The 25,864-nt window shown below is 37.0% G+C and overlaps 1 protein-coding gene across 1 annotated transcript; it reads right to left on the bottom strand.

Moving 5' to 3' along the window:
• Positions 1 to 23,526: 23,526 nt before the first annotated feature.
• LOC145267184 (uncharacterized) lies at positions 23,527 to 23,856 on the bottom strand. Its single transcript, XM_080123245.1, has one exon. The coding sequence runs from the start codon at positions 23,854 to 23,856 to the stop codon at positions 23,527 to 23,529; it is 330 nt and encodes a 109-aa protein (XP_079979371.1).
• Between the last annotated feature and the right edge of the window lie 2,008 nt (positions 23,857 to 25,864).

The raw sequence follows: 25,864 nt of genomic DNA, 5'->3' as shown, positions 1-25,864 counted from the left end.
CAAAAAATATGATATACACTTATATATAATTGTTCAGTGGTTGCTCTTCAATAAGCTGAAATTACTGAGCCCAACTTAGCTTTAATTAATTTCAATTTTAGAGAAGGGGTGTAACGGCGACTCTTTGATTAGGCTTAGATTTGCTCAAAGCTCAGCGCCAACTGACTCCAACTGATTGCCCGGGGATTCGCTTATATACTTAGGTAATGTGTTAGGTAGGGCTGCCTCCCAGACCAATCACCGCTGATTACGTCATCGCAGAGGAATTCGCAATTCCCTACGTGTGTGATTGCGATTCTGCGAACGCTCCTATTTTCGGTTCTCATGCTCAGTGGGGTTAACCTTATTATCACGCGTCTGGTCTCAGAAAAAAATTATATTCGTTATGTTCTCAAAACGACATCAAATTGTCACTTTTCTACCAAGCAAGAAAATGCATATGCCGGTTTCACAAAAATAATAAGATTCACAACTTAACTCTTTCTTTCAGCAAGGCCACCGCCGCTGTCCGGGCACACAATAATACTTAACAATTAACACAAGCATAGTTGCCCGGCATTCTTCAGTGTTTCGAGAGTCTTAACCTTCCCCCAAGGAAGAGCCCTGCCGCTCCCGGCGGCAGTCACTCACACCAGTTCTGTGTATTTACTCTGCTTCTTCCTCTTCTTGATTTTTTTTACTCTTTGCTTTACTGCTATGGTAAAATCTACAATCTAGCAGGAATTTTCATTTCTGTTAACTATTAATATACCGCGTCTTTTTGCTTGAGTAGGTTTTTCCGTTTTTTATGTCCATGTCCCACAGAATCTTGTGACATTCATTTTCCAGTATTGCTGACGGTTTGTGCCTATAGTATTCGTCTGGATGTTCAAGATGTACTCGTCTGTATAATTGCCAGTGTACTTTTTTTCTCACTTGATCGTGTTATTTTTATATTCTTTTTGGTTAGGTTGCTGCAGTCACTTATTATGTTGTTCATTGTTTCGTCCTTTTGTCCGCAGAGTATGCTTTTGATGTTTTCGTGGGTCTTGTTGATACTTACTTGGATGTTGTTGGTTTTAATCGCGTTATCTTTTTGACTGTTATTAGGGGATCAGTTTCCCTGATTAGGTTTCCTTTTTTTACCATTTCCCAGTGTTTTCGTTTGCCTCATTTTTGTCACCCTTATGAATCGTTCGTGTAGATGTTTCCCTTCTCATTTTTATTTCACATCTTATTACTTGTATTATTTTCTATCGGGTGTGTTTCTACGTGTCGCTGGCTGCAATAATTATTCTCTCGGTGTTCTGCATTATGTATTTTTCTAAACCATTTTTCTGTGTGTGTGTGTGTGTGTGTGTTATTCACACATCCTTTGATACAAACCTATTTTCATTTTTTGTCTTTTTGTTTTTCATAGAGTCGGTCAGTATCATCCATAGGATGTAGACTATTGTGTATCTTCGTGAGTTTCCTGGTCTTCCCGTTAAGATTCCTTAGTTCTTATTTGGTCCAGTTTATAAACGCCACGAGAATCTTACTAGTTACACTACTCACGTGTTGATTTCTATAAATAGTTTTCCACTATATAGTTTATATCCGAGAGGTTTTCTGTTCTACTGATATATTGCTTTCCAATTTTTTCTTTCACTTTTGTTGCTTTGATTGTGTCTGCTTCCACAACTCCCAAGTATTTGTATCTACCGTGATTACCTAGTGCCCTATCAATGTTTTATTAGATACTACTATACTTTCTGTTGCTCCGAGTTTTCCCTTTCTCATGTTCAGCAGTGCGGATTATTCTATACCGAATCCCATTCGGATGTCCTGGCTAAACATAAAGGTCGGGTTTATTTGCGTCTCCAGTTTTGTTTTTGTTTTTGCAAACAGTTTTTGAACCTAGCCACATACTGATCGGAAAATGAAAACCCTACATCATGATTATGTAAAAGTAATCTTGCTTATCAATGATAACTAAATCAAAAATATGGATGTTAAACATTTCTGTTCAAGTGTATGCCCTTGTTAAAATACTTTAAAATGCACGTATTAACGTTTATTCATAAATGCTTACAGAAGAAATATAGAAATAAAACTTTGTTTCATGAGGATTCTAGTGTGTACATTTAAAATGAACGCAATATATTATTTTAAAGGATATGAAGTGTACTAGTTTTGTGATCGGAGTTTCAGGTTGAATTCAAGTTTTAAGCATCTTAGTTTATTACATTGTTAGATGAAAGTGCAAAATTATATTTTTCGAGTTATATGGATTTCATTAACACGCGCTTTAAAAGAGTTTTATAATGTTACTGAAATATTAAACTATTAAACAATACCGACTTTCTAGTACCTGTGCATCTATGTTACAGCATTGATTTTTAAATAGTATTTTCGAGTTAAATTAAATTTTTACAATATTTTTGTTTATTAAATTGAAAAGTGAAAGTACAGAAAAAGTTACAAAACATGCTCTTTCCATTTAAAGACTGGCTTTCTAAATAATAACGTTTTTTTCAAGGGGAGTAACATAAATGCATAAGTACAAAAAGTTCTTATTGTTAGTATCTACCATGCTTTATTTTTAGAATAAAAAAGCAAACATAGATTCATGCATCTCTATCTTAGTACTTGAGTCCAAGTATTTTTGTTTACATACAATAATAATCCAAGATTTTAAAATCATTCTAGACTGAGACAAGTTTTATTTTTGTTCCTATTCAGAGTGCTCTGTTTTTGGAACTGGATTCTCATTAACAACCAAGCTTCTATCTAACTTTGCCTTCGAGAGGAGACGAGTAAATAGGAATAAGTCAGCCATTTTATATTTTTAATAATTAACAAAATATTTACTTTTATTAATTTTATTGAAAAACATTATTACATTCAAGACATTTAATTTTATAAAAGCGTTCTTCAATAATTAATCTAATGAGCAGTTTACGATAAGGCGGATATTTGACATCGACATTTTTATTTGAGATGTATCCCTCAGATTTATTTCCAAAGATTTTAAGATTGCCGACGAAAATGCTACACTTGCTTAGTCGTATAATTTGATATTTTTATTTTAAAAAATACTTGATCGATTTACGGTATTTTGGAAATATGACATATTCATTCTGTACCGATTACGTACATCATGCAGCTTTTTCTGCATTGTCTTTTAAATTTCTGCGATAAGTGCCCAGTTGAATAAGAACCCAAAATTCATTTCATTTTAATATCTTCGTAAAAACGTCAGTCATCTTAATATTTTTTTAAATAATTGCAAAAAAAAAAAAAAAAAAATGCGAAACATTACATTCACAGCACTTAGTTCTATAACAATTTAGTTCAATTACGATCACGTAATTAATAAGTTAATTTGATGTTTAGTAGATGACCCCCACCTTTAAGTTTTACAATTTACATTTTTGTCCTTTATTCACGTTAATCTCATCGACTACGAACGTTGCATTACAGTTAATCAAGAACCGACCTTTTTATTGAACACTAGAAGGATTCCATTTGTATTCGAGTGACAAGGCAGCAAACATATAAAGAGAAGTAGCAGCCATATTTTCTCTTCTTTTCTTTCTGCCTGTCAACGAACCGGTATAGGCTGCATATTAGCAGGTTTGTTTCAATTTTCTTTTTAAAACATTAAATCACATTATCCACAAGCAAAGTAAGCAAAAACAACGGTTGTAAAGGGGAGGAATATGCAACTGAAAAACACACGTTAAATTTGAATTGAGGGGAAAAAATTGCCTAAATCTAGAAGCCTTTTTTTGGCATAGGAAATAAAAGAGGAATTGTGCTATCATAACAAATCGACCCCCCACTGATTTAAACAAAACTAAACAAACAAAAAACAAGAAAATACTGCTTTTGCTTAGCGCGCAAAATTATATGAGAATCAAGAGTAAGTAAAAAAACAAAGAGAGAGAAAATTGTGTCCTTGCCTACATTTTTGCATGATGACCAAATCAAAAGACAACATTAGTTCGCACCCGACTAACAGTGGATTTATTTATCTATATTTTATTTAACGCAAGTGTATTATACTATCCATCTTGGCTTCTCATCAAGCTGCAGTTTTCGCATCGTCACAAGATGTGGTTATCCTTGCATATTACGGTCACCAAGCTTCGAAGAATTCTTCGCAATTCCACACAATTTTCCAATCCATAAATCCATTTCTTCCCCTCTAAGTACGTTCCTTGCTCAATCTTAATAAATCTTATCTCTGCTCGGTGAGGGGTAATAACTGTAAAGCCGTTGCCTATAATTATGGTGTGGACGTTGTCCTATTTCAGCCCAGTAACAAGCAATGGTGGAAGAGTGCCAGACCAAAATACGCAAAATAAGTAGACATTGTATGTATGTATGTATATATATATATACATATATATATATATATATATATATATATATATATATATATATATATATATATATATATATATGCATACGCATGCATATTGCCTTCGTAAAGGATAAAACAACGTATGCAGGAAATCCATAATAGTCGAGCTAAATGTAATACAGAGCAAGATTATAAATAAAAAGTATGAATCATTACAAGACCTTTCTCAACGATCATCTCCTTAGGAGAAAATTAATTGCATGATTCAAAATAATATTATCGGCGATATTAAAGCACTGTGGATTTGTAGTGCCAAGGTCGTTTAAAATAAACACTTGTATTAAATATCTTAATTAAATATGATTAAAATGGCACCGCGTTAGAGGAAAAAGAAGAGGATCATCAAGGTTCCCCAACGAGATTGAACGTTTTATCAACTAGTTTTGCCGGCACAAAATTGTTTCTGAGATTGATTCCGACGTCTTAAATAGTTTTTGGAAATACACTCTATCTAGTATCTTAAATCACTATACTTAATATTTGCTGGCACAACATTGATCTTCGCGAAATATTAGTCAATAGTAGAGTTCAAAATCGCAGCGATGGAGAGATTCACATATCCTGCATTCTCTCTGTCTTATCTTGAATGAGATATGCTGGTGTATATGAGTGTTCCTTTTAGTTGCAGAATATACATTTTAATAGAATAATTTCAAAAATTGTATGATGCGGAAGTAGATCGGTTTTACAATACACAGTTACGAAGTATATTATAAGTATACGTCTAATACGAGGATTACGATGACTAAGTGTTAACGACACTCACTGAAAACGCAATAGTATAACACCTAAAAAGAAACCCGCCTGATCTTTTTCTGATATTGAAGGTTAAATATTCGATTTCCTTAAAACCTCACAAGACCTTCGCTCTATTTATGTTAAGTGTTGAGACATCCGGTTGAACAAAGATGACGGTGGAGAAGCAGTATAATCACGAAAAAAATGAAGTGTAGTATCAAAGATTGCTGTCAGAAATCAAAGACGCTCCGTGACGTAGCTAACGGCAAACCGATTGAATCCAAAATTCGACAATTTTTATACTAACTTTAGAAGATTTTCATTGGTTGGTTAGCACAGCCGGTGGTTATAAAAACGATTGTCGATATACAGCACGATCCAAAATAAAAACTCTATAAAACTATCCTTCTCAACTATGCCTAATGTAGCACAAACTATTATAACCACAAATAATAAGAAAAAAGAATCAGCGCAGAAAATAATTAATAGCAACCCTAGTCTAGCCCAACCAAACTGCAATTGTAACGACCCGTCTCTCTGCCCAGTGGAGAATGGCTGTGTACACTCAGACGTCATATATTCATGTACAGTAACAGAACCCCCGCCTAATACGACAACTAATAACCTGACAGCCCAAACCTATTGTACCAGTTAGACCGGAGATAATCCACATAACCCAATAAGCAATAGTATACAATCTCAACAACTGACCACAGAGCAGATAGGTATAAGCTCCACAGAACCTGAACAAAGAAACTCAGGCCACCTCCAGATAAATGAAGAATCTCCAGATACATCACGCACAAGCCCTATAATACATACCTACATAGGATTATCCTCCTTCACGATAAAGGCCAGAATTGCAAACCATTTACAATCGTTCTTTATAGAAAACCCTAAAACAAAAAACTACCCCATCTAACCTAGTTAGAAAGCTGAAGCAAAACAAAATAGACTTTACATTAAAATGGAAAACACTAAGAAAATCCAAGTCACACAGCCCAGGATCTAAATACATCCTATGTAACGCAGAGGCGACCGAGATTATAACGGCGCCTGAAAAAAAAATTAAACATCCTCAATACAAAACAAGAGATAATTTGCAGTTGCAGGCACAACAGAAAGTTCAAATACGTAAATGCAATGAACCCAACCGAAAATGCACCACCGGACAGGAACTAACAAATTGCGCTTCCTCGCAATCCATAAAATGCAACAATATCTATGACTAAAAGTTTTCCCTAGTATAGAACTATTGGAAAACACCCCAAACAATTTTTTAACCACCTTTAATCTCCCGCGATCTGAAAAAATCGCCATAAAAAAAAAAAAAACTTCAACTCTTTAATATGAAATATTAGCACCCCCTCTGGACATACAAACATTGCATAATTTTAAATAAATTTCCAACCCAGAATCGCCTGCATCTTGGCAATGCCTAATTAACAATATATCTGCCTTAATCATAAGCCCATAAACAACTTTGTCTAACACCCCCTACCCCCGTAAATCTGTACACTTAATACCACCTGTTAAACTGTAACCAAATCACTAATTAGCACACGATGCAACGAGAATATAACCTAAACAATATGAAATCCAAGCCCAATGAAAATATAGCTTAGAAACCACCTCACAGGGCTAAAGGCTTCAAACCTAAATTTAGAACTATCTAAACACCCCTAACCCACACTGGCGAGCCTCCCCCCACTAAGAAATTATTTAAAAATCAGCGTATAGATTTATACTAAGCCCTCCACCCAGTGGTATTTACATTAAAACTTTTAAATGTACCGAAAATATAACCTAAGAAAAGCTCCCTCGATTCAACCAACTTACCCCGTCACCCATACAGACATAACCTCATCCCCATCCTACCCCTTCCAACTACCAGCTAAGCGTTCAATCTAGATGCTAATTCCTACTGATAATATAATCTAGATTTAAACACAGTTGAACTAGTCCAGCATTGGGTAATTTCCATCACAAAAGCCTCCGTTGAAAACATACAGTTTTTTGCCAGCCATTTAGGAGGAATAAGAATTCATCAGACTATAACATCCACGGCAGACTACCCACCCCCAAAAAAATATTTGGAGAAATATGGAAATTTAAAAGACTGCTATAAACTATATCTCTGGATCTCTTGGGGATTAAAACCAATATATAAAGTAGTTATGGCGATTCGATGAACCTGTACCTCGTGTTCATAAACGGGAAAGTATGTATTCAACTTTCTAGCCCTGGCCTGTCTATATAAACATAAATTTGATGGCCTTTATAATCGAACTTCAAGAAATTTAAAGTTTTAAGGTGGACGCCTGAAACTATCATTCCCAGTGAAGCAATCCTTTAATTTAAACCCAAGGACCTTTTGTTCACCGAACTCTTATGCTTTCCCGGCTTATTATGCATCTATATATTATTTTTAAATTCGGATATAAGTATGTGCATGCGTATATATATATATATATATATATATATATATATATATATATATTCTCTATTTTACTTTATTTTATATGAGCCCACTCACCCTGACTCCTCAACCCCATTTCCTGCTATTCTAACCCCCTACTTGTCTGTATCCCTTTCTTTTACTCACCCCTAATAATTTAGTATTAACAGTATTTACATTATTATTACTGGTAATGGTGGTGGTGATGGCGAGGTATTGGTAGAGGTATTGTAACTATTGCCTTTATTATTATTATTATTATTATTACTGCACTGTTTTTAACGCCATTATTATTATTATTATTATTATTATTATTATTATTATTATTGTTGTTGTTTTTATCATCATCATTATTATTATTATAATCATCATTATAATTGATATCATTATTATAACCCCCGTCATTGCTACCATAATTCCTACCATTATCTCCATCTTCACTGTTATTAACAGTAATTTTGAATTTAAATTTATCACAACTATTGGCAACATTATATTTAATGTTTAAATTTAATGTTTACTTTTAATTTTGCCTTTATTTTTATTTTATTTATTTATTTTTTCTTAATATTAATTTTTTTATTCAATTTTACATCTAATTTATTATCAACTTTATTATTACTACTATTATTATTACTGACATTACTATTATCTTCCGTACTATCATAATTACCCTACTATTATTTGGTATATGTTTACCACTCTCATAATCCCTATGGTTTTCTTACTCCCCCATTTTAACATCAATATGTATACTTCACCTTTTACATAAAGTTATACTCACTCATAGTCATTGCCACCCTAATCTCCGACCGACCCCTTATGATCATACTCCCTATATCATAACAGTAGAAACTTATAAATATATTGCCGCATATTACCTTTCAGTTTTACAATCTTACATACCCCCCCAGATTAATCAAAATTACCCACTCCATAGAAAATAGACACCCGACAAACCGTTAAAATAAATTACCACACAGCAACAATACCCCCCTATTTAACCATAATGCCAATACCCCTTAATCTCAATACTATGTTAAAGACCATATATATTCTTATATATCATACTATATATATAATAAGTTTCTCCTTTTTTATTTTGAATTCAATAAAGCTTCCCCCCACATTCTATAATTCCTCTTAATCTTTGTCATCCCTAATTACCTTACGCTAGACGTCGCATCTAACCCATGCTACCTAGCACCTTTTCTGCTCTTCTGATAGGAAGCAATAGGCTTCGAAATGCCCTGGTATAAAGAGTCCCTTCTATCTCGCAAATGTTGTCTGTATTGTATTATACAATGACGTATCCATTCTATATCTACCTATATATAGTAGTTTTGTGTCTTCATTTTATACTCTTGTTGTCCTATATACATATATATATATATATATATATATATATATATATATATGTATATATATGTATATATACACACACACACATGTGTATGTATGTGTGCGTTGGGGTGGAGAGGGCTCCCGTAAGCCGTGGTGAAGGCAACCTTTCTAGGAGAAGCAAATCTCTAATTTAAAAACCATAAAACGGGAGACCAGTACCCGTATTAAGCTGGTCTGCAGTTTAAGTTGTTGCTGGTTATCTTGCTCTTGCTTGTTGCTGGATCTCAACATTTTGAACCGAGAGAGAGTCTTAGCTGTCGTACAAAGCTAAGACTCTGTAACATCATCTGTGTATAGATAGTCCCTCAGGCATTTGTCTATTAAAATGGTCCTGTGGCGATGGAAGTCATTTTTGGGCTCGTATCTGAGGAAGTGGCACTCGTCTGACAAGACGTTGCAATCATCATATTGCATGTATGTGTATGTATGCATGTGTGTATGTATGTGTATGTGTATGAATGCATATATATGGATGTATATGTAGGTTAGTGTATGTATATATATATTCATATGTGTAAGTATATGTGTGTATGTATTTGTATATATGGATGTATATGTATGTATGAGTATGTGTGCATGTGGGTATGTATATGTATGTTTGTGTATTATGCATTGTGTATGTATATGGGTATATATGAGCGTATGCTTATAGACATGTATGTATGTATGCATGTATATATTTATATGTATGTATACCAATGCCCATCTTGTTTATGTTTGCATATGTGTGTGTGTATGTATATGTATGTGTGCATATTGTGTATGTACGCATGTATATATGTGTGTGATATGTGTGCATATGTATGTGTGCGTGCGTGTATATATATGCATGTATAACAATGCCCGTCTTCAGTGTCATGTCTGTTTGAGCATGTGAATTCGCTTGCAGGACTATGTCTTTTTCGGGCTCATGAACTTTCAGTGTCTGAGGGAGTGGCACTCGTCTGACAAGACGTTACAATCATCATATATATATATATAAGTGAGAGAGAGAAAAAACATAGAGAGATAGAGATACACAGATAGATACATATGATGACTCTCCCATCGATTTCGACTTATGAGCTTCGCCACATCAATAATGTTGCTTGGAATCTGGCAATTTTCTACTTTTTTTTGTTCTTGTGGTAACGTCTTTGTTACTGCTAAACTTTATCGGTGCAGACGACAGCCAAGGAGAAGAGTATACAGTAAACCGCAGGTTTTTTCATGAGCGTCTCCTGTTGCAAGATACATGCCTTAACGAAGACTGGAAGGTGCATCTCTCCCAGTGAAATAAAGCCCCCCCCTATAGATATATATCTGGGAATTTCTATAACTCGGCGCAATAATAAAGGGCATAGACTTCTGAAATTGTTACCCATATGATACTGGCAAGGCTCAACGTTGCTTATCTTCGGTGATCTGGTGAGAACCGGTGTTTTAACGTGGTTGTGCTATAATATATAAATAGATAAATAAATAAATAAATATATATATATATATATATATATATATATTATGGCAGTCGAGTTTAGTTTCCTAGAAGTACATCCATTGAAACAACATGCGGCTACCAGAAGTGCTCAATGAGTAAACAGAGCAGGTATATTAAATTTATTTATACAAACATTGATGGCTACATATGTGCATACATGTTTCTGTAATCACCCGTTATTGGGGTGATTACGTCTTCAGGCCAAGAATTTCCCTCGAAAACTCTGAGTTTTAATGATAACGGTGATTACAGAAATATGTATGCACATGTGTAGCCATCAATGTTTGTATAAATAAATTTAATATATCTATATATATATATGTATATATATATATATATACACACATATGTGTATGTATACAGATATTTACATATATCTGTATATATATACGTAAATACATAAGTAAATATATTTATATATATATATATATATACGTAAATACATGAGTAAATATATATATATATATATATATATATATATATCTTGATTTTTGTAACCTTTACAACTATATATAAAAACACTTATTATTTAATTTTATGTTATTTATCATTTGTGGGAAAACTATGTATTCAGTAAATTCTTAAATTACGTACATTTTCTACATCAGCGTATCGAATCCACAATAGTCCTTATGTTATTTGATGGATCATCAGTTGCCTTACATTATGCATTGTTTCGGGGATTTTAAAAACGAAATGGTATTTTAAATTATGGCTCCCCAGCAATGTTCATCAGCACCACCTCTCTTAATCAATAATGTTCAGAATCTTTGATCTAGTTTCCAGATTATAGTGGCTTACATATTCATGTTATCAAATATGTCTTCTTTTCATTTGACACTCATCCTTGTCGTCAAGATCAAAATGGTAACACTTTTTAAAAATTTACTAATCTGCTTATATATATACGATTCGGATGAGTCCATTATACTATTTATCACCTTCTACGATTATTAGTAGTTTGTGCTCATATTTACATCCTTATTTACTAATTAAATATATGAAATCTGAAAATAATTATATGTGTGTTAGGGTGGCTGTGTGTGCGTATACAGTTTTTTATACTTTACTAATGTAGTTTTGGATTCCCTTTATTCATATATTTTGATTAGTTTTATACGATTTAAAAACACCAGGATAAAGGGCACATGCTTTATTTAATTCCTTATTACTTAGGTAGTAACAATGGGTATAAAATCTATCAATTTTAAGATAACGCGAGCTATTCCCAGAAACTCAGACATAATGCTTCCGTTAACTGTGTATATATGGCTGGTACTATTTTTTGCGGCATACAACAATTTAGAAGAATTTTTTTATAAACAAAAACTACATCCTCAATGTTTATATCTGAAGTCAGAAATGTAGCCTGTGTGCCTTTATGGTTAGAATTTCATTTTTAGATTCAAACGTTAATAATTATATTTTATTTCAGTATTTAATTTATGTTTATATTTTTTTTTATTTATTAATATATTTTCTCGTCCATAAATGTTGTTTATTATATCTACCAATTTTATAGTATAAATAGATTAGGCAAGTGTATTTATTTACAGTTAGTGAGAGTGGACTCTATCACCATATTTCCCTTCAACACGCAAATTGAGCATTTTATATGTACAATACTTAGTATAATCATTTTCTTTTTTTTTAGTGGAGATGAGAGAATACATTATGGATGTGTTTATGGCAGCTCCCGTTACTCTCGCTTCCCTATATTGTTACCTCAGTCCTCATTTTTTCATGAGTTATTTTTCTGGCAAAGGGAAAAGAAAATCTGTATTCAAGGTTGGCAGTATTTTGCGTGAATAGTCGCCAAAGATGTCGGAAATTTTCTGTTTCTATGTCTATCCTTGTAGCTATGTCACTTTAGGGTGCTGGATGCCACTTAAGGGTGTTAGAGGTAAACTTTTTATCTGGGATTAAGTTATCCGCCTGATAGTCAGGGAACCGAACCTTGGATTAACCACTAAGGAGGCTGTACTATCATCAGGTGCAAATTACTGAGGCTACTGTATTGCCATTTAGTGACGTAGCTTCTGGTGTGGTCTCTCGATGCCATATTAGTGGGTAATTGTTACGTATTTACCTCATGTGTGCTTTCCCTCCCTTTTCTGTTCTAAGCAAGTCTATCGACCTAGTCCACAAATCCCCAAACTCCATCATGAAAAGTTTCAAGGAAAAATACATGATTAAATCTGGACCTCCAACTTCCAACGTAGACCCTTACTACCATGTCTCCTTCTCTAACATCAGGGATCTACGTTCTAACCTTCCAGAGATTGAAACCCAATTACAGGAGAGTAAACCTAACTTATTATTCCTAAGCGAAACTATTTTTTTACAAGGTGGTCACCAATAATCAAGCCCCGAAAGCCACTCAGGGTAAGGGTTATTGTAAGTACAGATCGTTAGTGTAGGTATTTAAAGTGTCTACTTAAGGGGGCGGTTTATCAGGAATTTGTTTACGTTGGACTTGAAGGCATCCAGGTTGCAGTCAGTAGTGAAGCAACCAGACGGAACAGAGTTCCACAGGCGTGCAGTTCTAAGAAAGAAGCTTTGTTTACCGAATATACGTTTTGATTTAGGCATAGATAAAGAGAAAGTTTTTGACAGTGGATTCAGCTAGACAAGTGTTTTTCGTAAAAGATTCGCAGGGGGGGGCAGAGATTGGAGTTCAGACGAGCACATGCCATGGAAATAACGATAAAACAAAGATAGGTTTGCAACGTCTCTTCTGTGGGAGAGAGGTTGCAGGGAAGAGAAAAGGGCATCCCCCACTAAGCCATGAAGTCTATTTTGTACTCTGTGAAGGCAGGATAGGCTGTTTTTAGCAGCTCCTGCCCAGATATGGCAGCAGTATTCCATCCTTGGACGTACTTGGCTTTTATATATATAGAGAATTGCATCAGTAGTGGGATATCTTCTGGAGCGGTAGAAGGATCCCACCATCTTTCCAGCGACCTTGGCAACAGACTTGATGTACGTGTTCCATTTCAGATTAGGAGTGAAGGTCAAGGCCAGGAGCTTGTCAAAACATGAGGTTTCTCCTAGACGAGAGCCATCCATTTCAATTGATGCCAGATGGGGATCAGAGCGTTGATGATGTAAAGTAAGGAGTTTGGTTTTGGATGCATTAAATGTAACCAGTCACATCTTCCCCCACTGAACAACTGGTTCGAGATCAGAGGAAAGAGAATCAGAGAGAGCTTTGTTATTTACAGCCGTTGATGTGTTGCCCTAGATGGTCGTGCCATCAGCATAGATGTCAACGAATGATTTATGTATGTATTTAGGGAGATAATTGATGTAGATCAGGAAGAGAGTCGGGCCCAGAATGGACCCTTGAGGGACTCCAGCATTAATAGTGCAGGCCTCTGATTTTAGTTCACCAACCACTACTCTTATGAGCCTATCAGAGAAAAATAATTTGATGATAGAGAGAATATTTCCAGTTATACCGTAGCTGGAGATCTTGTGAAGTAGGCATTTATGCCATACCTTGTCGACGGCTTTTGATATTTTTTTTTACACAGTGATAACCACTTATCAAGGCCCGGAAGCCACTCAGGGATAAGGGTTATTGCAAGTGCATTACGTTAGTGTGAAGATTTGATGAAGTGTTTACTTAAGGGGGCGGTTCATTAGGAATTTGTTAACATTGGACTTTAGCACATCCAACTTGTAGTCCGGTGGGAAGCAGGCAAACAGAACAGAGTTCCACAGGCGTGCAGTTCTAAGAAAGAAGCTTTGTTCATGGAATCCGCGTTTTGATTTAGGCACAGATAAAGAGTGGGGGAAATGTTTCACAGTGGATTCAGCTAGACGGGTGTTTTTCATGAAAGATTGGAGAGGGGGACCAGAGATTGGAGTTCAGACAAGCACATGCCAAGCAAATAACGATAAAATAAGGATAGGCTCGCAACGTCTCTTCTGTGGGAGAGAGGTTCAAGGGTGGAGAAAATGGCATCCCCCACTAGGCCACGAAGTCTATTTTGTACTCTGTGAAGGCAGGATAGACTGTGTTTAGCAGCTCCTGCCCAGATATTGAAACAGTATTCCATCCTTGGACGTACTTGGCTTTTATATAGATAGAGAATTGCAACAGTAGTGAGATATCTTCTGGAGCGGTAGAAGGATCCCACCATCTTTCCAGTGACCTTGGCAGCAGACTTGATGTACGTGTTCCATTTCAGATCAGGAGTAAAGGTCAAACCCAGAACCTTGTCGAAACACGGGGCCTCACCCAGACGAAAGCCGTCCATAACAATTGATGCCAGATGGGTATCAGAGCGTTGATGATATAAGCATAGGAGTTTGGTTTTGGATGCATTAAAGGTAACCAGCCATCTCTTCCCCCGCTGAACCACGCGCTTGAGATCAGACAAGCACATGCCAAGCAAATAACGATAAAATAAGGATAGGCTCGCAACGTCTCTTCTGTGGGAGAGAGGTTCAAGGGTGGAGAAAATGGCATCCCCCACTAGGCCACGAAGTCTATTTTGTACTCTGTGAAGGCAGGATAGACTGTGTTTAGCAGCTCCTGCCCAGATATTGAAACAGTATTCCATCCTTGGACGTACTTGGCTTTTATATAGATAGAGAATTGCAACAGTAGTGAGATATCTTCTGGAGCGGTAGAAGGATCCCACCATCTTTCCAGTGACCTTGGCAACAGACTTGATGTACGTGTTCCATTTCAGATCAGGAGTAAAGGTCAAACCCAGAACCTTGTCGAAACACGGGGCCTCACCCAGACGAAAGCCGTCCATCACAATTGATGCCAGATGGGTATCAGAGCGTTGATGATATAAGCATAGGAGTTTGGTTTTGGATGCATTAAAGGTAACCAGCCATCTCTTCCCCCGCTGAACCACGCGCTTGAGATCAGACAAGCACATGCCAAGCAAATAACGATAAAATAAGGATAGGCTCGCAACGTCTCTTCTGTGGGAGAGAGGTTCAAGGGTGGAGAAAATGGCATCCCCCACTAGGCCACGAAGTCTATTTTGTACTCTGTGAAGGCAGGATAGACTGTGTTTAGCAGCTCCTGCCCAGATATTGAAACAGTATTCCATCCTTGGACGTACTTGGCTTTTATATAGATAGAGAATTGCAACAGTAGTGAGATATCTTCTGGAGCGGTAGAAGGATCCCACCATCTTTCCAGTGACCTTGGCAACAGACTTGATGTACGTGTTCCATTTCAGATCAGGAGTAAAGGTCAAACCCAGAACCTTGTCGAAACACGGGGCCTCACCCAGACGAAAGCCGTCCATCACAATTGATGCCAGATGGGTATCAGAGCGTTGATGATATAAGCATAGGAGTTTGGTTTTGGATGCATTAAAGGTAACCAGCCATCTCTTCCCCCGCTGAACCACGCGCTTGAGATCAGAGGAGAGAGAATCAGAGAGATCTTTGTCATTTACAGCCTTTGATGTGTTGCAGTAGATGGTCGATTCATCAGCATAGATGTCAACGAATGATTTAAGTATGTGTTTAGGGAGATCGTTGATGTAGATCAGGAAGAGAGTTGGGCACAGGATTGACCCCTGAGAGACTCCAGCATTTTTATTGCAGGCCTCCGATTTTTGTCCACCTACCACTACTCTTATGAGCCTATCGGAGAGAAATGATTTAATGATTGAGAAAACATTTCCAGATATATCAAGAGCAATTGCCCTTGTCAAGAGATGCATTAATTCTATGAGATATAACCGTTAGCACATCTGCGGTATATCTTGCAGAACGGAAACCATATTGTGTGTCATTAATAAGATTATTTCTGCTGAGGTGGTTGACTATTTCTCTATTTAATATGGAGTCCAGCATTTTACTCATGACACACAGGGGACTTATTGGTCTGTACTGAGAGGGAGATGACTTATCATCTGAATTCTTAAATACAGGGCTACTGATCAGGTTTTCGAGTGTGTTGGAAAACACTTTTATGTGTTGCAGTAGATGGTCGATTCATCAGCATAGATGTCAACGAATGATTTAAGTATGTGTTTAGGGAGACTGTTGATGTAGATCAGGAAGAGAGTTGGGCCCAGGATTGACCCCTGAGAGACTCCAGCATTTATATTGCATGCCTCCGATTTTTGTCCACCTACCACTACTCTTATGAGCCTATCGGAGAGAAATGATTTAATGATTGAGAAAATATTTCCAGATATATCAAGAGCAATTGCCCTTGTCAAGAGATGCATTAATCCTATGAGATTTAACCGTTAGCACATCTGGTGTATATCTTGCAGAACGGAAACCATATTGTGTGTCATTAATAAGATTATTTCTGCTGAGGTGGTTGACTATTTCTCTATTTAATAAGGAGTCCAGCAATTTACTCATGACACACAGGAGACTTATTGGTCTGTACTGAGAGGGAGATAACTTATCATCTGAATTCTTAAATACAGGGCTACTTATCAGGGTTTCGAGGGTGTTGGAAAACACTTCTTTTTAAGGCAACGTTTACACAGTTTCCTAAGTATGGGAGCAAGTACTGGTTGAAGCTTTTTTAACACTATAATTGGGATGCCGTCAGTGCCAGTAACTTTACTGGAATCAAGGTTCTTGATTAGCTTCGCGACCTCATGCACATATATTTGTATGTTACCTAGGGGGTTCTGTTTTATAGGAGGAAATATAGCTCTCTGGCATTTTTATTACTCTTTTACAGTGGTTGCTGGCGTTCCTGAAAGCAGTTTTTTTCTCAGTGCATCTATTACGTTGGTAGCTATGGGAAAAGTGATTTCTGTGCGCGATGGCAGCAGCACATTATGGGGAGAACCATGGCTGGCTAGATGGTTTTTGTTGGAATGTTTTAGATGGAATTGGACAGACTATTTCCCTAGATGAGTTCGTAATTAAAGAGTACTCTAACTTAACTTCTAAATCTGACCCCAAGATATCCATGGGCATGGAATACTAGCCTATATTAAAGATGGATTCCCATGTTATGGCCATCTCCAGAGAAGATGCTTATTTACCTTATATGTCCTTCCGGGTTGCACTTGTTCACACTGCTGCATTTATATTTGCTCTCTATCGCCCCCACAACTACGGAATTAGTATCTTTAAAAGCATAACTGAGAAAATTGACAACGCCCTACTGCTTATCTGTCAGCTAATATTCACGTCCGTGGTTACTTCAATGTTAACAATGTTGAATGGTTAACAACCTCAAACAAAACCGATGAGGAGAAGTTCTGCCATTATTTCTCCATTGTTATGGTCTCACTCAGATTGTTCACGAACCCACACGTGTGCTCGACACTGATGGCAAGTATGCAAGTCTTCTAGACCTTTTTCGCACAACTTGCCCTGAACTGTGTTCAGATTCCGATCTGTCTCCAATTGGATCTTCCGACCACTTAATTGTATCAGTTAAGATAAAAATGAAATGTACCTCTCCATCGTACAGTATATCCATACTCTATGGCTGACTGGGATAGCTTCTGTACATTTATATCAGATCTACCTCTACGTTCCAGGTTAAAATAAAAATGTGTCCTCTATCGAATCAGACCTGACGAAATGGTTAATTTAAGTATAGACCATTTCATATCATCGAAAAAATTCCAGCAAAAACCTAACAGCCAGCCGTTGTTCTATCCAGAATATGCTGCTGCCATTGCGAACAGAAAGCATGTTTCTCATTGCTTCCAACGTAATATATGTACTGAGACTAAAACTGCTTTCATGACTGCCAGCAAACACTGTCAAAAAGTAATAAAGAACGCGTGAGAGTTCTATGCTCAGTCCGTTAAGTCCAAAGTAGATTAGCAGCTGCTTGGTTCCCACTAATATTGGCAAATAGTAAACATAATTCTCATTAGAACCGTGTGCTCCATCCCAACTATAATCAATGGAACTGAGGTAATCTCGTCAGCATCAGACAAACAAAACTCTTTGCCAAGAACTTTGCAGCTGATTCTACTCTTTGTGACAAACATCGCCAACCTCCAATAGTTCCACGCTATCTGATATACAAATATCTGTACGTGATGTTGACAAACTAATCTAAAACCTTGATTCCATTAAAGCAAACGGCCCTGACGGTATTCCAATAATAGTCCTCAAAAACTTCCACCAGAATAGCTCCTTACTTACAAAACTGTCTAAATGTTGTTTAAGAAGAATCGCTTTCCATTATTCTGGAAAATATCATTAGTATGCCCTGTATTTAAGAATTCAGGTGATCGATCATCTCCCCTCAGTACACGCCAATAATCTCCTGTGCGTTATGAGTAAGTTGCTGGAATCCGTGTTAAATAGAGAAGCAATCAATCATCTCATGAAAAATAACCTTCTTAGTGGCATGCAATATATTTTCCGTCCTGCCTGATCAACAAAAGATGTGATTACAGTTATATCTCATCGGATTAGTGAATATCTTGACGAGGACTACCTTTCTACGGCAATTGCTCTTGACATATCAAAGGCTTTTGATAGGGTATGGCAATAAGGTTTACATCACAAGATTTTCAGCTCCGGTAGAGCTGGAATTATCTTCTCAATTATTAAATCATTTTTCTCTGATAGGTTCATAAGAGTAGTGGTTGATGGGCAGAAATCAGAAGCTCACAATATTAATTCTGGTGTCCATAAGGGGGGTCATCCTGGTTCCAAGTCTCTTCCTGATCTACATTAATGATCTTCCAAATCAAATCCTTACATCATCCGTAGACATTTATGCTGATGACACTACCATTTTTGGTAGCACACTAAAGACCGTAAACGACCGAGTTCTCTCAGATTATCTCCTCTCTGACCTTGAGTATTTGATACGATAAGGAAGGACGTGGCCGGTTACTTTCAATGCATCTAAAACCAAGCTTTTATCTTTACATCATCAACTCTGATGCCCATCTGGCATCAGTTGAATGAATGGCTCTCGTCTTAGAGAGGCCTCATGTTTGATAAGCTTCTGGTCTTGACTTTTACTCCTGATCTCAAATGGAACACATGCATCAACTCCCTTGTCAAGGCATCTGGAAAAATGTTTAGATCCTTCTTTCGATCCAGTAGATATATCAGTGCTGATGCACTTATCTATCTATATAAGAGCCATGTACGTCCAAGGATGGAGTACTGTTGCCACATCTGGGCGGGAGCTGCTAGAAGGGAATCCTGCCTGGATAGATTTCAAAATCGACTTCGTAGCCTCGTAGAGGATGCCCTTTTCTCTTCTCTGCCATTTTTTTCTCATAGAAGAGATGTTGCGATTTTATTTCTGCGTTATCTTTATTTTCATGGTAAGTGTCGACTAAGCTCTAATCTATAGTTCGGCACCAGCCAAACTTTAACAAGAAACACTCGTCTAGCTGGAAACATTATCAATATTTTTCCCCATTCTTTATCTTTGCCTAAACCTAAACGTAGATTCCAGGAACAAAGCTTCTTTCTTAGAACTGCATTCCTATGAATTTGTTTTCCGTTTTACTACTTTCTACCTGACTCAAATATGGATGTCTTCAAGTCTTGTTCTTGATGAGTCGTTTCACTTAAGTTAGCAAATTTACCGAATTTCCATTAATAACGATTACTCTATTGTCCAATTTTACTACTATACACTCTGTAACCTTTATCCAGGGTGTCCTCTGGCCTGGATATGTGGTGATGCCTGTGTAAAAAAAAATCTAGTTGGGATGTATCAGATTTTTCTTATTTCTCGGTAATTTTTATACATAGAAGATCGTAAATAAATCTCCTATAACCACGATGATTATATGTTCTTGATACAGCATTATTTTTTTATTAAAAATAACTTTATATAATAAGATGACTTATAAGTATTTTTACAATACATTTGGAAACACTAGTCTTACTTTTTTACACCAGACAGTTTTAGGTTTTGCAAAAGTTTACGTATTTAATTTTACTGCCTGTAAAATCTACATCTACAGCATTATATAATTCTTCTATAAGTATTCATATCGAATTTTAGTATATAAGGTACTAACACCAAAAGTTACCAAAGATGGTGCTTTTATTCTAGAATATATCTATCACCAAAAAATACATTTATATTACTATAGAATCCCCTTTTCCGGTCAAATTATTTATTGAATTTATACTGAATTTTAACACTTTACATAAAGTTTGGTAATGCATGTCTTAGAGGTTACAATAAACGTAGTACTAACTAGATTTTTGTGAATATTAGGTATCAAGTACAAACGTTGAACTTTCTTTTTTTTCTAACTTTACTCAGATGTTATCACTAATAATGTTCTTATTATCACTAATAATGTTATTATTCAGCATAATGTTATCTTAATTATTATTACTTATTACTACTTCTAAAATAATCATTGTATTTCGCATTTCTTTTACATATAAAAGCTATATTATTTGCCGCTTTATCAATGGGAACTATTAACAACTTATCTTGGTGTATGTTCAGTTCTTTAAGTATTTCTATATTTCTAGGGAGAGAATTAGTTATTTTTAGGGCGTTTTAATTTTCTTATACGTTCAACAGTTTTATGTACGAATTCAAGTACACTATTCTTCCGTGCATTAAACTGTAACAATTTCAGCATGCATGCCCCCTTAGTTCACAGTGATTGAAGCATAAAAATGACTAAGGTCAGCATTTGCCCCCCTGCATATAGCTCCATATGTTTCTAGGTAACGTCATATCCTAGTGAAAAAACAACAAAAAAAAAACAAACGGTGCAGTTTTAGGCCTTAATATATGTAAATTGAGTTTTGCACCATGCAAAAAAAAAAGAAATGACTCCATCATTCCTGCCCCCAAAAGTCCCCAAAGCCCTTAATTTATTAAAATTTCAGTTCATTGAGTTCAGCACAATGTAAAACTACTACACAGACATACACAGAACATTTGGGACAAATATGGTGAAATAGTTCCAAAAATGGGGTGTTTTACTATCTACAGATTATAGGTAGTTATATATTCCATCTCATTATTACACAAAAGAGAGAAATTACCTTTACATTCATCAAAACGTTTAGTTTCATAGACTACACAGACATTTCCAGGTTTGCTTTTATATCTTCAGCAGTTGCTTATATATATATATATATATATATATATATATATATATATGTAAGTGTGTGTGTGTGTGTGGGTGCGTGCGTGTGTGTGTATCTGTGTGTGTATATATGTATGTGTGTGGGAGTGTGTGGGAGTGTGTGGGTGTGTGTGGTGTGTGTGTTTGTACGGCGTAGTCGCGTTGACGTAGCAATTCTCGAAAAATCACCGATATTAAAGAACGATGAGCCTGACCAGTACCATATGGTTGACTATTTGGGAAGGCTAGACGCTATATGTACTGCGTCGAGACATAGAAATTTCCAGGTTTAGATTTAGAAGGTGCGTTTTATTAATTGGACCTGATTAACCATCAGAGTTCGTGAATACATGTATTTAGAAGAAGGAAAAACTAGTACGTAAACGCTAATGTCCACTGTCTCGTGTGTCTGGTGGAAACCATTGAGCGACAAAGATTAGTAGTTGTGCATAAAGTATAGTTGGTTACGCACAAAGTGTTCACTACTATAAACAAGACAGATGCGTGGATTTCCGAGTAACATTGTCTGCATTGCGTAGATCATGCGTCGAAATCGACGGAAAAGTCTATCTATAATATAAACCCCGTGTGTCTGTTTAAATGCATGTATGTATGTTTGTATATCTGCCTAAAACTTTCGTACTAAGCGAGGGATTTTCACGAGATCGGTATCGGTTCGGTGCTCGATGCTTCGGACGACAACTATCGAGGAATTGAATAAAAATATTAATTTCTTCATCCGAAACTGAGCAGTTTTCTACAGGGAAGTACCTTTTTTCTGCCGCTATTTTTGAAAGTAATATTTTCGTTTGCCTAGCCTTCATTTAAACAGCCGTTACTTCCGGTTTGGCGATTGACGCAACAGCAACGATGCCACATTTTTTCATTTTTCTTTTTTTTTTTTTGCTTCTTCGCGGTACGGATTCGAGCCTGCCTCCCTACTACCATTTCCAAACACCCTAAAACGCTGGACACCTTGACTCGCCATATATATATATATATATATATATATATATATATATATATATATATATATATATATATATATATATATATATTTAAATATATATAAATTTATAAATATATATATATATATATATATATATATATATATATATATATATATCTGAGTTGTTTGGTTCATTTTATGCTGGTATGAATTTTCGCTATTACTATGGTGGGCATAAAGTAAGAGTTAGGCACACCTGTTATACTAAGGATATTGAGCTTTTTCATAAAAACGAAATTGCTTCAAAAAAAGTAGGTTAAAGTTGCCCGTCTGATATTTTGGCAGAAAGGATACAAAAATAAGCTATTTTTGTCCGGGCGCTGAAAACCCTTCCTTAAAGAAATAAACGAATTAAAAGAGCTGTTTTCAATCAGAATAGCAGTAACTGTTCATTGTTTATTCCTCTTGATTCCTTGGGGAGCATAGGGCCGCGACAACGCTCTTCCAACGGATCCGGTTCTGGCTGGTTCTCTTCACTTAGGCCCAAGCGACTTTGGTTTGTTTTGTCCCGCAGTTGTTTATTGAAGATTGTTTAGGATGTTTCTGAGACATCTGTTTTTTATGTCTGGAGTTTCTAGGTGTTGGTTCTCTCCATGTTTCTGAGCTATAGAGTAGAACCGACTGCACATTGGTGTTGAAAATTCGGATCTTATTCCGGAGTGAGAGGGCTGTTTCCCCCCAAATTGGCCTTAAGATGATTAAGACGTGTGTAACTTTGCTTATTTGGCGCTTAATGTCCTCATCTGTTTCTCCATTTCTGCTGACAATACTGTCCAGGTACACAAAAAATACAACTCTATATTCTTTTGTTATAGTTGCATTGGATATTTTTTTGTTATTTACCCTCATGACATCTTTTTTCCCGATGTTGATCTAGAATACAGTCTTTCCAGCTTCCTCTGTCAAACGACATAGTTTCTCCCGCGCATTTTAAAAACTATGTGAAAGGAGGCTGATGTCATCTGCATAATCCAGGTCCTCCAGGTGTTTTGTAAAATTCTATTGGATACCTGTCCTCTTCCCCACCGTGTATCGTTTCATGACCCAGTCGACCACTACCAGAAATATTATCGGTAAGAGAAGGCAACCTTGACGAACGCTGATTTGTACGGAGAAGGATTCCGTCAGTTTCCCGTCGTGGATCACTTGACACGTGGCATCCTCGTACATCTGTTGTAAGATGGTGACAAAATTTGGAGGAATGCCATAGTGATACAACAGTCTCCAAATGACCTCTCTATCGACGCTGTCAAATGCCTTCTGGAAGTCCACAAAGATTGCGTACAAGGTGGGCTGCCACTTCCGTGATTGCTCGATTATGATTCGCATGGTTGCGATGTGGTTCGTGCATGAGCGGTTCTGTCAGAAGCCAGCCTGTTCGTCCCGAAGTGTCTTGTCTAAAATGATCTTCAGCCTCTCAAGAATGATTCTGCTCAGTATGTTGCCTCGTATGAATAGCAGCATGAATTCTCTCCGGTGATTACAAGATGAGAGATTTCCTTTCTTTGCCAGCTTGACGAGGTGTTCTCGCTTCCAGTTCATTGATAGTCGTTCTTGTTCCCAGATCTATGTGGGGAGGGGATGCAACATCTCAGTTTATGTCTGGATATCAACCTTGAGGGCATCCGGTTGGATTGGCTTGATTGATTTTATAGTCCTGAATCTCTACCTTGCTGAGAGAGTCAGTGTTGGTGTCCAGGAGCTGGGTTGGTGGTGAGACGCCTGGTGGGGTTAGTAGTGATGGTCTGTTGAGCGTCTCCTTGAAATCCTCTGTCCATCTTCTATCTGCTCATCTTCTGTTGCGATGGCATTCCCTTTCTTGTCTTTCAGAGGGCGGCTTGGGTTGCTGTTCTTCTCCGAGAGTGTCCCGGTGATTTTATATAGTTTATATGTTACGTTGGTCTGCTGCGCTTTCCACCTCCGCTGTGAGTTCCTATATGAACCTTCTCGCTTCTAAGAGCACTGTGTTTCACTTCCTTGTTGGTCTCCCAGTATCGCATCTGTAGTTCTTGTTTCTCTACCAGGTCTTGTGTCTGGTTGATATTGTCTTTCAATTTCTTTCTCTCCGTGATGAGTGCCCAACTGTCCGTTGTCAGCCACTCTTTGTGCTTTTCGTCTTCTTGCCCAGGACTATTTTGCATGTTGTCTTCCATGTCCCCCGAAGACTACTCCACTGCTCGCTAATTGTATCTTCCTTTAGGTGTTCAAGCACACTGAACTTGTTTCGTCATTATGTCATGAATGCCTCTGCCTTTGCCTTTTCTTTCTAGATATGGACATTGAACGTGTGTGCTGATCTTCCCGCCTGGTCCTTGTAGGCACTCGGCTTTGGTTTCACAACTGCCTCAACAAGGTGGTGGTCTGATTCGGCGTTTGCATCTCACTTTACCCTAACATTGTTCAGGCTCTGTCTCCACTTTTGTCCGATTGTGACATGATCGATTTGGTTCTGTCTTTCCATCGGAGGAAATCCATATGGTCTTGTGGGTAGTCTTATGTGGGAAAAGTTTTTTCCCCAATGACCAGGTCGTTGAAAGTGCAGAATTTTCGTTCCGTTCTCCAGTGCCATGTTTGCTCATGTTTCCGTATTTTCCATGCCAACCTTGGCGTTCAAATCTCCTACTAAGATCTTCATCTCTCCTTTTGGAATTCTGTCCACAGTTAACTGAATCGGGCCATAAAACTTATATTTTCCTTAAATGTCCACTGCGTTTGTAGGGGCTTAACATCGTATTATAGTGATTTCCTACCTTTGGAGTTGAATCTTGCCACAATAATTCTTAAAGATACAGGTTTCCAGGACAACAGTGTTTGCGTTTCCTCGGCCGTCATCAGCAGCGCTATACCTTAGACGTGTGATTGAAGTTCTTCTTCTCAAGAGTAGATGATGGTGTCTGCACGTGCCAGTCTTGTTCTTCTCTTTCCATTCCATTTGGTCTCACACAGTACTACGATCATAAGATTGTATCTGTGCATCTCACTTCACACCTGTGAAGACTTGCCTGTCCTCTATAGGGTTCTGATATTCCAGGTCCCTATCCTTAGCCTTGGTCGTTAGAAGGGTTGTCGGCGCACTGGCTTCTCGGAGGTTTTCACCTGCTCGCGTCATGACTGCTAATGGAGATGACACTTCCCGGACCAGGAAGTCTACAGATGATGTCTTTACGGTTTCTGAACTTTCTTTTACAGAATAATGTTGTTGGCCCTATGCTAACAACTCAACTTAGAGGACCATAAAGTGCTCTTCGTCTGATCTCTACCTTTCAACCTGTTTGTTTTGGGTGACCCTACCAGCAGACGAATCTCCCGCCAGCATAGATTTCCGTGTCCTAGGGAC

The sequence above is a fragment of the Euprymna scolopes genome, chromosome 42 (genome assembly GCF_053919585.1).
Source record: "Euprymna scolopes isolate OS-2025 chromosome 42, ASM5391958v1, whole genome shotgun sequence".
Classification (NCBI taxonomy): Eukaryota; Metazoa; Mollusca; class Cephalopoda; order Sepiida; family Sepiolidae; genus Euprymna; species Euprymna scolopes.
This window is presented reverse-complemented; position numbering and strand designations above follow the sequence as displayed.

Coding starts and splice junctions, on each gene's coding strand:
- LOC145267184 (XM_080123245.1), bottom strand. CDS start 23,856: ATGCGAATCATAATCGAGCAATCACGGAAGTGGCAGCCCACCTTGTAC.